This window comes from Rhinocladiella mackenziei, assembly GCF_000835555.1.
Source record: "Rhinocladiella mackenziei CBS 650.93 unplaced genomic scaffold supercont1.8, whole genome shotgun sequence".
Taxonomy (NCBI): domain Eukaryota; kingdom Fungi; phylum Ascomycota; class Eurotiomycetes; order Chaetothyriales; family Herpotrichiellaceae; genus Rhinocladiella; species Rhinocladiella mackenziei.
Genome location: NW_013550597.1, coordinates 1,119,197 through 1,133,003, shown reverse-complemented (window position 1 = coordinate 1,133,003; position 13,807 = coordinate 1,119,197). Strand labels below are relative to the sequence as shown.

Here is a 13,807-nt window from a genome sequence, read left to right as displayed (position 1 = left end):
CGTTGATGGAAATCGAATCCGTCCGATTTGACGACGACCCCTGCAAACCTCACCAATGACAATTGCTCTTGAAACCATTCCATCTTTGACCTAATGGAAGAATCTCTAATCAGAATCAAAATTTGGTTCAGCAAGCAGACCACGATTCAATAATCCCGGCAGCGAGAAAATATCTCATCAATCTCGTTAGGATATGCTCAGGTCCTGGCCGATGATGGCATATCATGGTGACGTTGTTGTTGAATTTTTTCTCAGGAAGAAATACTTTTCCGGGTGTGACGAGGACATGGGTAGTGGTTGCGCATCGCCTGTGACGCTGTTGTGAAGCTCGTATAGCGGGCTGACATATTTGACAGGCGGCACGACAGGATGGAGACTGCTTTCGCCCGAGTGGAGCGACAAATGAGTCCTTTCAAAAAGCTTCCACCATCACCAGCGGCTGGGGGTGGTACATTCCCCATGGCTGGACCATACGAGCAAAGCGGGAAAAGCTTCCCAGAAGAACTCGTCAGACACACAACTTCCTAAGTGGGTCAACTCACAACCATTGATGGAGAATCGTCAGCACACTGTCTGGAAAAGGAGTCTACTCAATGAAGAGCAGACCGAGGAGAGAGCGTTGCTGATTGAAAGCCGTCCCTTCGAGGGTCCAAATAGATCGACCTGCGTTGTTTGTTGTGCATACATGTCGTCGATTTGGGGTTCCCAAGTAGCAAACATCAAGACGTTCGACCTGTAATTTTTGCGCAACAGCGATACCTGCCGGACAAAATTCGCCCCCAAGCCAACAGCTGTCATATTAGCCTTGAAGGAGGCCAGCCAGTCCATTCAAAAATTACCGTCATAGGTCGTCCTGGCCACCTAGCTCACACCCCAAGACGTATTCAAATGGGCAATGAACCACCGAGCGCGGACGTTGTCGGAGGTCCGTGAGGTCCAATCCAGTGCATGAAACAACATACAAATACTTGAAGTTTGCTGCAGCTCGGCGTATCAGGTTCTTGATTACCTGTCTCATCAAGCGGCGGCCGGCTTACCCTTCCGAGCCCCCCCCCTCCGTCGAATTGGAATTTTGGTACAAGTGCCTAGGACAATTTGGGATTTTCATTGAGGCGGACGGGTTCAATTTCCATGCAACAAGGCGACTGGTAGGGGAATATACGGCATCATGGTCGTCGCCCGGTTTGGCGTCAGCTTATGTTCCACACATTAACCGGCCACGAGGTTGCCCGTGTTGAGCCGGATACGTACATATGTCAAACTCGCTAAGCCCGTTGTTGCGTGCCATTCACGAGCATATTTGACTTCAGGCTCGATAATAGCTGTCGCGGGCGATTCCCATTGAAATCTTCCTGAGGCGCGAGGTTTGTGCGGGTAATCGTGTTGCTAAATCGTATCGCCTGTGGATCGATATCATGTTTGCTTTCGTCTGCGCCCAGAGTCGGGGGTTCTCGCTTGGAATATATAGGATACGCTCAAGGCGAAATCACATCGTCAAATTTGTGACACTCCCTTGCTGTGGTCACGGACTCGTCCCATCTTGCACATATTTTTCGGGTTATTTCATCGACTTTTTTCCCTCCACCACCAGCATGCCGCAGACATCACCTGTTGGACCGAGAGCACCAAAAGATGACTTCATGAAGGCTTTGGGATTGAGCACCACCGATCCACGCCACGAAGGCTACTATCGAGCCATGCGGGTACGCTTCAAAATCGAGAGCGAGGAAGGCATGCTCTGACCCGAGGCTGATGAAAAACAGGAGGAAGCAATCGCCGTCTACAGCAGACTGAATTCGGATCGAAGCAATCTGATAGACGAAAAGCGCAACGACTCGGCAACCACACCTCCCTTCTTTTGGCATCATATCCGTCAAGATCGTCGCCGACAAGCAGTCATTGAAACCTGGCAGCAAGCAAAACCAGGCACCGTCCAACGTACCCTCTTCGATCAAGGCGCGACAACGGGTGAACATGCCCCAAATTGGGTAACATTGTGGCTGCTATACAGTGTCTTTCGATCACGAGATATCCGAAACAACCGCAATCGTCGGACTGGAGAGGGAAACAGTAGTGGAGGTAAGTCCAAGTCATCCTGATGTTGTCCCCCTCTAAAGCTGATTTTCTCGTGTGACACCAGGCCAACTTTCAGGAGCCACGGACGCAGCCATATTTGATCCTGCCCGAGACAAATATGTACGTCGCTGAGCATGATAAAGACGGCAAGATTGTGTTGTAATCGTGTACGAGTTTGAGTACGATTTCATGCAAGGTGTTGAGCAGATATTCATAGTGCTTAATTGGCATCATCCTCGTCTCTGCCATCGGACTCCTTCTTTTGAGTTTTCCTGTTTGCTGGAATTCTTTCGTTCGTCTTTGAGTGCCTTGTTCACAGTTTTAAATCCTGATCATCTGCTCGCTCGTCCCATTCGACATCGTATTCCGGTGCCACTGCTCTGATCCCCCCTTCTTTCCTGAGAGGGAATCCCTGTTCAACCAAACCTTCTCCATTTTGCAGGTCAAAGCCTTTAAGTTTGTATAAACAGCTCTGCCGATGGCTAATCGTGAAATCCAATGTAGATCGATGGGAAGCCTTGCAATTGTGGTGCGGAAACCACATAACCGTCAGTGAGAGTGCTGAGGCGGACAAGATAGTGACACGTTCTAGAGTGTCTCAGCCAAGCTCTGTTTTGAATGTCAACCGATAAACCAGATACCCGAAACCGACCAGAACGTCCCAACCGGCTATGGCAGTTTCTGTCCGCCGTGGTGGACTGCAACGTCGCACTTCCTTCTTGATTGGCGCCATATCGGCAGTCTTTCTCGAAGGCCTGCGCAGCTTTGACGCAAGTAGAATGTCCTGTCGTTGAAAGACGGTGCTGGATCCCTGATAGTCCTTGGGCTCCCTTCGATTTCGACCTCGAATTCTTTGGCTCTGGCAGCGTCTCATTGGATGCGCTCCATCTCACAAATTTCGACTTCGTCCTCTCCTCTGTTGTCACCCTTTTCTGTAGATATGTTTGGCATTTCTGCTTGGATCAAACTTTCGAGGTATCACAGCGGCCGTTGAGGGTGAACAAGTAGCGCAAGAGGAGGGACATCTTTTCTGTTGCTGTTTTGATCTATGGTCGTCAGAGGTAGTACCAACTTGAGCAGCCTCGAAGGGTTCGTCAAGAGTCTCCCTGTGTTGGTCACGAGTTAGGATTCGCCAACTTCGAACTGTATCACAACGCCTACCCTTTGTCATGGCTCTTGCAAAGCATTGCCGTTGGACAAGGGGCTCTTCAAGTCTTTGGCCTTTTTTTTTTGGGTGGTGACGGTTCTGAAGCTAGGGTAGATGAAGCTCACATTCCCCAAGGGTATCTGTACAAAGAACCCATGTCGATGGCCACTCCTAGGAAGGAGCTGCCGTGTTGGAAAGGAAGATGATGCGTGAGCCGAGATTTGGCGCAAGCCATGGAGGACGAGTGAGCATGGTGAGCTGCCAGATTGGGGTTTTGCATTCTAGACGCGTCATCGATTACTTCGCAGCAGCATGTCCATCCTGAAGAACTCTCCCAACTCCTCGGGCAGGTCAGATATTTTGCAACGTGAGTCCGCCAGAGCAAAGGAATCAAGTAGCTTCAATACTGCACACAGCCGCGACGTCAGTGCAGGGGACCCCTGAGACTCCCCAGTGTGCGCCACGAGTCGGAAGATTTCCTGCCCTATCAGCTCGTGCTCTACTAGGGGAAAGGCACAACTTCCCCTTTTTAAGTTCCGAGTACACAGACAGAAACAAGATGATTTTGCTACTCTAAAATCTAGAATGAAAGTCGTTCACACATCCTTCCAAGCTTAATCAGGCCAGCTCGATAGCTTGCTTCCCCCTCCTGTTCGAGGCGCTATGCTTCAAAGCACAAATTCGATTAAACCGCACAGTTGCCTGCTTAACTCTTATCTAATACGGCATGCTATGAAAGAAATGCGTGGTCGTTCATCATGAATCGTCAAATGAAAGGAATTCGCTCGTAAAAGGTCATAATCTCGTTAAATCGTGAGTCGTACAATTCCGTGGGAATACGAAGTGTTGGTTCGGGACATATCCCCTCGTGGAATGGGAAAATCTCTGGGGGGGGGTTGTGGCCTTTGGGCTAATAGCGCGACATTGCCCGTCTTCCGAACTGGCTGCAATCCGAAGAGTATATGCTCCGATGGCTGGTAGCCAGTCGGAAGGGATCCGAACGACGACAGTCTCCCCAATCAGGACTGCTACCTCCACTCCTGCTCCCAGAGCTGTCGGTGTCACCATAACGGTAATCTGCTCGAGTGTCGGCTCCGCTCCTGCGACTGTGGCGACCGGAGCCCACGGGCACTGGATTGCCTTGGATCACGCCTCCATGGGCAAAACCGGTGGGGTACATGCCGTCGTTGGCAGAAAAGTTGCGACAAATATTAAAGGCAATCAGAGCAGCTCCCTCTTTAGCCGAAGATTCGGATGAATGGTAGGTCGACGTTTGGTATTCACGATTATTTACCCGGACAACGCATCGATATCCGGACGGACTGTAGGATATCTGGTAAGAAGGCTCGGGCCATCGACGGCGCTGACATAGACCTGGGGACCACTGGTCAGTGTCTGGGATCACAACAAATCGCAATGTCCAAGTAACATGGAACTCGGGGGCCAAAGAGAAGCCGGGGGAAGGGGATCTTTTCCAGGACATATCGAGGTCCACCTGCAAGGCTGGCCAACCCCTGAGGACCAAGGTGGTGCTTCATGCACATTAACAGGTAATCGGCCAGTCAATCAAACCAGGTACAGCCGAATAAGCCGGACATCAACGCCAAAATGGAAGTGGGCGGCGTTGGAGAAGACATACTGGCCAGGTACACGGTATGCAGCATGTCTGCATCGAATGGAAGAGTGATTTGAAGCCCAAAAAGTCGTGCATCCAATTGTTCAATTCTTCACCGAAAACTCACACCCCGAAAGGTCAGATTATAGACGTCAAACTGGGCCGTATCAACCAATGTCACTACTCGCAATGGTGTCGCCTCAAGCCAAAGGCGTGGTGGTGTTTCCAGGCAGATACTCTCAGGTAGCAAGAAATCAATCTCATCGATACAGCTGGCCCTTTTTACAGGTGAGGCGTGGCGGCACGTCCACATATTTCATGCCTCGATGGCAGAGACCCTGCACTGACAACGAAGCAAGCGCGAAAACCAGCGGCATTGCGTGGGGCAGGCCAAAAATTTCCACAGTGGCCAAATGCCTCTGGTGAGCGGCTAGGTATTGGTCGATTTCGGGAGAGTGAACACTCTGCTTTTCTGGCATCATAATGTCCTTGATGCGTTGGCATACCTTTCAGCCACTGCCAGAACGTCGATGTTGGGACCATTCTTAGCAACCGTCCGACTTGTCTGAGGGCCTGTGCAGATCTAGATGCAGGCCCTGATTGGCGACCGACTTCTGCTCTGATTCCCCGCGCAGAAGCCATGCTTTTTGGGCTCTGACTTGCGTCTCCGCTGACATGCGTGACCGGTGAAAGCTTGCAGAAAATGTAGTTGTTGAAAGGTGACTTGGATCCGGGAGAAGATCTCTTCTGCCCAAAGATCTTCCTTTTGACGCAATCAATATTATGCAGAGACACCTGGCAGGTGGGGAATGGTGTTTTGATGCTGCAAGCAGGGCTTGGGCCAGATGCTTCTCTCCTCCAAGGTCTCGAGACCCGAGGAATACTGGAAGAAGAAAGGGGCAATCTGCTGAGCCTCTTGATAGGTAGACTAGACGCGAGAAGGGGTGGAGGTGTAACACTGAATGGCATGCCTGGCCCTGCAGCTTTTTGCCCAGTGTGCGAGAGGGAAATTTGGGCATGCGCAATCTAGATCGAACAGGATTCGAAGACATGCGTCTGGAGCGAGCGCTTACGACAAACAAATTCGTACTGGCGGACCGTTTTCGAAGACCGAGCTGCAGCGCATAGTTGACCGGCATGCCAAGTCCAAAGTCGGCGAACTCGAGTGGCGGGCCGCTCTGTAATCGTAAAGTTCCGGATGCATGAATGCGTTGTCAATGATGATGGACTCCGGGTGTCCCAGGGTGGGTTCTTGTTGGATCAACACGCATTAGGATCCGCTGTCTTGTCGTATCAATCCATTGCCCTGAGCCGTCTGGGATATCGAATCCTAGGCCTCATTGGAGCCCTCGTATGAACCTCAAGAGACGAACGAAGTTCTGGTTCCGAACAGGCGAAGCAGCCATATGCTGTCGATAGACATCCATCCCCGCGTTCCAGGCTTTGCCCGGGTAGTAAGAGAGGTGTCAGAATGCATGACTGGCTAGGATGCTTCAAGACTGATTTCTATCGCATTTTGTGCCGAATTGACAGTAAGCAAGGGAACCGATCAGCAGGTCCCCAGGACGGCCAACATATCCTGGAAGGCTCACTCATATGCAAAGCAAAGCAAGTTCTGCAACGGAGCTGGCTGGCCTGCGATGCATGAGAAACAGAATGTCCCCCACTTAGCTTTAGCGGCAATGACAAGCAGAAGGCTTACTGCAGAGCCCCGGCTGTCGTGGAATGGGACTAGGAGGGGAGAGGGGAATCCAACTTCAGATATATTGCTTTACTTGGGGACGATCAGCTGATCCAAAGACAGAAACGATGCAGAATATGGTGGTATAGAGGATGGCTCGAAGGAAGAAGAAGGCTGAAAGTGAGGTCGACGGAGGCTCTCTTTTTCTAGCAGCCAGAAAATGGATGACTCGGTTTTTTAATCGGGTGTGGCGTCTCACCTGAATAGTAACACGAACCGCGTTTCAATATCAATTGCTTCATACGCAAGGATTGATTGAGATTGGGTCTACGAAAACCATTATGGCGACTGATAACGAAAAACGACAAGGAGGGGTTTGATTACTGTTTCCGGGCATCATGCTGCAACACGGTCACATTTTCTTTACTTGGGAGAGATATCAGTCATTTGATCCCTGCCAGGTTGAGTGGTCGAGATAATGCCCACTCCCGCATGGCATGAGCAGCTTGATGAGGAATAACATAGACCGGGTGAATAGCTCTGGTATGCGCGCCTGCGTCGAATGTGGCGGCCGGATCCCCTTCGCTCGGAATCTGAGCTTTGGAAGCCTCCCATGAGAAAGCAGAAGCGAATGGGACAGAACTGTCGGCTACCCCATAGGTGTGCAAATGCTCGACGATACTGACGCCCGAAAGATTGTAGCAGGTATGATAGGAATCAGGACGCCTGGAACTTTTGGTTAGAACGAGCTACACACCATCCTGGGGATACCAGAGTGGCATACTTCGAGGGTTTGTCTCTCAATCCACCACGTGGACCTTGGCAACAACACAAGATGTATCTTGCAAGACCTTCGCTGCTGTACAGATTCTCGATCATGGCCATTTCTGGCCGGTTGGCCGGGCCTCGTGGCCCCTTCAAAGCAGCCTGGACCAATGGCCAGCATCCACCAATCCAGTGGCTGTAACAGCCATCCACGAGCTTGTTTGTGCGACCGGCGAAACCCCCTTCCGGGGCATACTGTCGAGAAGACAGCCACCAGATCAAGGCATCGATGTCGAGGAATTTTCGGAGTGACTCATGAGGCTGGCCGTAGAGACATAAGCATGCAATCGCACAGAAGGCGTATGCACCGTGCGCTTCATTCCCTGGCGAACATGCAATTCCACCTTCATAGGTCTGGCATCGAGAGAGGTACTCGCCGAGACCATCCACGAAAGTTTCCAAGCCGGCGTCCCTGGCGGGGGAATCTGGAGGAAGCGAAAGAGGAAGATCGAGAAGCGAAACGGCAATCAAGGCACAGTATGCTCCTCGAACATCTTCTTCCCCGCCTTCACATATTTGAAAACCTCCGTCGACTTGCTTGAGCCGGCCCAGCCAATGCCACATTTGTTCGCGGTCGATGAGGGAATAAGCTTCATCGCCTCCGACCAAAGCAAGGCTCAACAAGGCTGCGTATGTTCCAGCAAGATGAGAATACTGGCCATGGCCTCCGCCTATACCTCCAGTGGCATTTTGCATTGGATAAAATGTTTTGACGACCCTGGTAGCATTGTTAGCTCATGAGTTGTGATGGCTTCATATCCTTGATCAATACGGCAGCCAAGGCTCGGAAGAGTACATGTAAAGATCAGCCGCAGTACCTTGAGCGAAACGGAGAAATATCCTCCCCAAGCACGTAAAGCGACAATAGGGCCCAATAAACCATCCAAGGGCGGCTAGCATCAATGCCGACGAATGGTGCTGGGAACTCAGCTAAATTGTCGTGGAGAAAGTTGATGTGGTCCTCCCGCTCTAGATTAGGTACTCCGAACCTATTGAAATCAAAAGGGTTCCGGGTAGGGTCATTGGCTCCATTCAGCAGAGGTAGACACTCATTCACCGTGTTCTCCTGGAGGGTGGATGTCTCAGTCTCGAGGCTGTCGATCAAGATTGGTGGTTCACGGAAATATGCTGGTATGGGGGATGCGAAACGGCTTGAGTCGGCCATGTCGCACGAATTGAAGCAAGAAAAAGAGCTCCCCAATGAGACAATATCGTAGCTGACAGGGATCACAACTGTTTATTATCGAGACAGTCCCATAAATATTTCTTTCATTAGTATTGTTCTTGAATTCCAAAACCGTATTTGCTGTGCGGAATTTGCCGCTTGAACGGTCGTGCCGGAGAATGTGTCTAGCCCGTAATGGTCATTTCAAGTGAATTCACACCATTTCAGGGACAATCGAGATTCGCGAGGCACAAGGTCTTATGAATTCGTCCTCAAGCTTGACGTCGAAGTTCAAAAATACTTGGCAAGGACGTAAGTACTTCTCTTCCATCTCATGTACTCCTCCGTAGTGTATTGCCACAATTTTAAACCTGTTGGTTTCAAATCATGAGACTCAACGCTTCCAAGCCAGTTTGCAAGAGGAAGGGAGAAAGTGACGAACCCGGCAGGTTGACTGGCTGATCAAGGCTGCACAGGATCCCACAATTGCCGAATTACTCGAAATCCATCCCTCTCCCTGTACAGCGTCAAATCTCAAAATCTGGGGGAGCAATATCCTCTATGCCTCTACATATGAAACGTCGGCCTGTCGCGGGCATCGTTAGAATGTCATTGTTGTGAGAAACCTGCACTCCTGAGTCCTTGAATCTCGAAGGATCCGCAAACTGCAAAGCTCAAACAAGCCGTCCAAGTTCTCACCGCCCTTCGATGCGCCGTCTTGGAAAAGTGGCGGGAGATGCCCAAGCATGATATTCAGTTGCCCGTCAGAATACATCAATCCGATATCTATCTCTTTGAACCTGGAGATGACATGTTGTTGCTGCAGATGTGAATGGATGCCGTCGACGAGGCTGTTTAATTGCAGACGATGCAGAAGAGAATTCATATTTGTTGAGGCGCAGCAGACTCCTCTCACGGCCGACGGGTACTGGAGGAAAAGGACTTTGCCTGGAAGAGACTAGTAGTCAGCACCGACAAAGATTACTTGCATTAGTGGGAGCTTGTCGATTTGCAGATAAGTGGCCAATTTACGGGCATACGGTACTGCTGCGATATGACTCGTTCACAAGCACTCAGAGCTGCAGTAGTCCAAAAGAGGTGAGGGGCTCTCGCACTGAGATTTGTCTGCTGTGCCACTCCAATGGAAAAAAGATACTTTGCCGGCAACCCAGCGCCGAGTGATACAGAGCTTGCCCGCCTCCCACCCAGAGGCTGAGCGACAAAAGCGGTCCCTAAGTGCAGTTTATGAGTTTTGTCAGGTAGAGGGCGCAGTCGTGAGTAGTGTAGTATTTCATATGGGTGATACGGTCCTGTCTTCTTCTCCCACAACAGAGAGTTCTTTCGATATTCTGAGTCCTCTCTGTTCCTCTCTGCTGGATCATGATCTAGTCGAGGTCTTTCACCGTGTCCTCGTTCTCCACAATCACTGCCTCTCTGGATCTGGCCCCCTTGCTCAAGGTGGTTTTGCGTTTTATCTTGAGCTGGAAACGGCGGAGGCCGAGCTAACGACTCTCTATCCACTGGAAGAGAGCTCGAAGCGGACAGGTCGCCAAGAGCTTGCGAAAATCCAGCCTCTGGACTGCCCAGAGACGGTACTAGGATAGAGCCCCGGACCCTCTCCTTCTACAGGAACCACCAACGAACGACCGAACGACTCGTTCCCCCTCTACCGCATCCAACCATCGGCACAGTGGCTGTGGTCCGTTCCGCCACCACCAGTCGGTCCTTCGCCCTCCAGTCACCGAGGATCCTTTGATCGTTTATCTGCAGGTGACCGGTCTACACCAGTCCACGGCCGACCTACTTTGGACCACTTGACTCGTCCCCGCCAATTCGACGATCCCCAAACTTGCATATCCTGCTCACCGCCTCTTCTCACTCAGACTCCTGCCGCACACCTCAGTCCCGTCCTCTCGACGGTGCTCGCCTTGAGCGGTCACTTTCTGTAACTCTTGTCCTTTGACACACTCTTCCTCCTTTTGAACCGTTTCCTCTCTCCTGCTTCACGAGGCCAGCGAAACAATTATCCTCGAGAAGCCTGTCCTCCGACCGGACATTCTCCCACGAGGCTGACAGTCTGACACATCCTCCAATATGGCAGGAAATGTCGCCTTGACTGGCGAGGATCTCGCCTATGATCTTGACTCAAGAAGCGCCTCATACTTCCGCAATCAAGCATGGCCCATACAGATGGATCATATCGCTGCTGCACGACCAGACTCGAGAAGAAATGTCTCTCCAATCCTGACCGACAATCATGGTCTTCGCCAGACCACCACGGCGGAACATCCGATGATGGATACTTGGAGGTTCCAACAGCAACATCACACCGTCGACTTTCCCACTCAACAGCCTTCCTACGATCTGCAATATGACACCCAATTCCATGGCCTCCCTATGCACCCCTCGCAGTTGACAATGATGCCTGCATCGCAGCCTCCCATGGCATCTGGCCTCCCGCTCGAATCCTCATATCTTCCGCTCGAATCCGGCATTGAAGGCATGCCACATAACTGGTCTGAATTTCAGAGTGAATTGATCAACTATACAACCACAGACGTAGGACTGGCTGTGTCACCATATCAGCAACTGACAAGTTCGCCAACGGGATCCCACCTTGAAGTCTTGTCTCAGCCTAGCTCATGCGACGAGCATGGATGGACCATGATTGAGGCTCGAAACTCCTTCGAGTCATACGAACGACAATTTTTTGTCGATCCTAATCAGACCGTGCACAATCGAACCTTGTCCGAGTCATCGTACTCAGACCTCGAGCATCAAGGCAATAACAACTTCATGTCCAACCTTGATATGGGCCCGTCTCAAGCCGTCTACTCTCCGACCACGTTGTCTGATAGTGACTATGAATATGCCGGAAATTCTCATCGCCTGTCAATAGACCATGGGTCCGCCCCTGCCGTGAGCGTCAATCCTTCCGCTCTCGTCCGGCCCATCCCAATTCCACCTACCAAATCCTCTGCTCCCTCGATTCGATCTCCAAGCTCCCAAGGCTCAGCTGGCTCGCCCGGCCGGAAAACTTCGAGAAAGAGTCCTATTGCCGCTAAATCGACCGACAAGGTGACGAAGAAGTCATCTCAAACTGGCAAGGGTGAAGGAGAGAAACGGGTTGGACGAAGGAAAGGACCACTCCGACCCGAGCAAAGAAAGCAAGCCAGTGAGATCCGGAAGCTGAGGGCTTGCCTGCGATGCAAATTCTTGAAAAAGACTTGTGATAAGGGAGAACCTTGTGCGGGATGTCAACCTTCCCACGCTCGCCTGTGGCAAGTACCATGCACTCGCATTGATATCAAAGAGATCGGGTATTTCTTGAAGGACTGGAAGTTTGACTACGAGCGACACATCTCTCTCGGCTTCTCTGTCGGCAACATCAAGGGTTTCTCCGACACGGAAAAGACACTGTTTATCACCCACGGATATGGCCATATGCTACCCGTCACCGCTCGCGAAGTTTACGTCCGGGATGAAACATGTCTGAAGATGGATTGGGTCGAAGCCAACCAACTTTCTCCCGAAGGCTACGAAGTCTCCACGGCCAAACTGTCTGCCGGCATGGAAGGCATTTCGACGACGATGCTGAGCGACTACCTGGACCGACATATCGACGGAACTGGGACTTTTGAGAAATTCGTCGATGACTACTTTGAGGGGACACCTTTCTTGTCCCAAATGCTCAAGACGGCTTATCGTTTCTACTTCAAGACAGGGTCTCCGATAATCAAGAAGGCACTAAAACTCATGCTCGCATACAACTTGACGCTGCATATCACGATGGTCGAGGGGGTGCCGTCGGAAGAAGAATTCATTGGCAAGATTGAAGAAGAGACGTCCAAGTTCTTCGGCAAGACCATGGCCCCAGTGATGATCAATTTCCAGATCAAGTGTGCAATGGCCGATATGTGGCGTGAGTTGCACAAGGATGTTCTTGAGGAACTGTCCATCTTGTATTCGAGCGTGTACAGCGGTGACAAGCTCAAGAACTGGCCAACCATCTTCATTCTGGCTTCAGTGCTGTTGGCGGTTTGGGAATGCATGCAATTCGACTGCCATTATCGTGTGCCTGACAGCGCGGCCGTGGACAAGTTTTGCAATGACATGGAGACCACTCCTGTGGGTGTGGTTGTCGGTCTTTTCCAGGCCATCTCACAGAAACTGCCATCCTTCCTTGAATGGGATACATCCAAACACCACACTTTACTGGCCTCGAATACGGATGTGTGCAACACTATGGCTGAAGTTCGAGAACACGTGACGAAATATGGTGAGTCAACCTGGTAACCACGGGTGTTGTGTAGATACTAATGACCGTTATACAGAAAACTACCTCCGAGGTCGACCCAACGCACGGTTCGACCGTAAAGATTTTGACTCGCTGTCGAATAAGTTTTTGGCAAAACTCGTCATCCGAGCCAATTAAGATTAACGCATTTATGTCTGTGATGAGAAACTGATTGCAGATCTAACGAGCGACTGAGATGTCTTACGATACCATACACTGCTCTATTTTTTTTTTTTTTTTATATTCCAAGTCTAACGAGATCCGAATGCACGACTGATGAACGTACGCGACGTTATGACGATGACATCGTTCTCTTGCATGAATCTGACTTTGAATTATTTTCTTTTGTGGGAGAGTAACTCATGCGGTTGGAGTTGCATTGAGCGATGGGGAGAGAATATGGGAATTCTGGGCATGAACACAGACGGCGCTTCGGAAGCAATGAGCATTTCGACAGCAAGCATGGTCCGAGACAAATGTCATGTACTCCATCTGGGGAACTGTGTGGGAAGTGTCCAAGACGATTTTCATGTGGAGATATTATATAGACTTCCCTGAAGAAAAAGAAAAAAAAAAAGATGGCGGTGTCCTCACGGCAAAGGGCGGAAATGTCGGTCAATGGTCGCTTGTCAGTTTTTCTGTCGTGGTCGTCGAAGGAACTAGAACAACCATCTATGAGTGGACCGAAGAGGATTCTGGTTAAGATGTTCTGGTCATGACAGATGTATACCGTACCGTATCATATCGCATCCAACCAAGCCGAGCACATGCCAAAGGAACTCTTCTTTCTCTGCAAATAACACGACAATTACCAATATCAGGTCACTTGTTCTGGCGTAGATGGGGCACTTGGCAGCTTCAACTTCATCCAGCTCCGTTCCTTGTTTTCCCAGTGTCACTGTTTTTCCCCATCCCTACCTAAACGTAAAAATCAATTTCTTAGTGAAGAGCAGGTAGCTTTTCTCCCATCAGCTTCGCTTCCTCACTCACAGGCTGGCCCT

At 50.6% G+C, this 13,807-nt stretch overlaps 3 protein-coding genes across 3 annotated transcripts; 2 read left to right on the top strand and 1 right to left on the bottom strand.

Moving 5' to 3' along the window:
- Positions 1–1,592: 1,592 nt before the first annotated feature.
- Positions 1,593–2,208, top strand: Z518_10016 (uncharacterized protein; the record flags this gene model as incomplete). The annotated part of the gene is made up of 3 exons (XM_013412632.1): positions 1,593–1,703; positions 1,764–2,079; positions 2,141–2,208. The coding sequence occupies 3 exons, from the start codon at positions 1,593–1,595 to the stop codon at positions 2,206–2,208; spliced, it is 495 nt and encodes a 164-aa protein (XP_013268086.1).
- A 4,754-nt stretch (positions 2,209–6,962) lies between these two features.
- On the bottom strand, positions 6,963–8,509 carry Z518_10015 (uncharacterized protein; the record flags this gene model as incomplete). The annotated part of the gene is made up of 3 exons (XM_013412631.1): positions 6,963–7,245; positions 7,304–8,062; positions 8,163–8,509. The coding sequence occupies 3 exons, from the start codon at positions 8,507–8,509 to the stop codon at positions 6,963–6,965; spliced, it is 1,389 nt and encodes a 462-aa protein (XP_013268085.1).
- Positions 8,510–10,603: 2,094 nt separating this feature from the next.
- On the top strand, positions 10,604–12,944 carry Z518_10014 (uncharacterized protein; the record flags this gene model as incomplete). Its single annotated transcript, XM_013412630.1, has 2 exons — positions 10,604–12,788; positions 12,844–12,944. 2 exons carry the CDS (start codon positions 10,604–10,606, stop codon positions 12,942–12,944), a joined length of 2,286 nt encoding a protein of 761 aa, XP_013268084.1.
- Between the last annotated feature and the right edge of the window lie 863 nt (positions 12,945–13,807).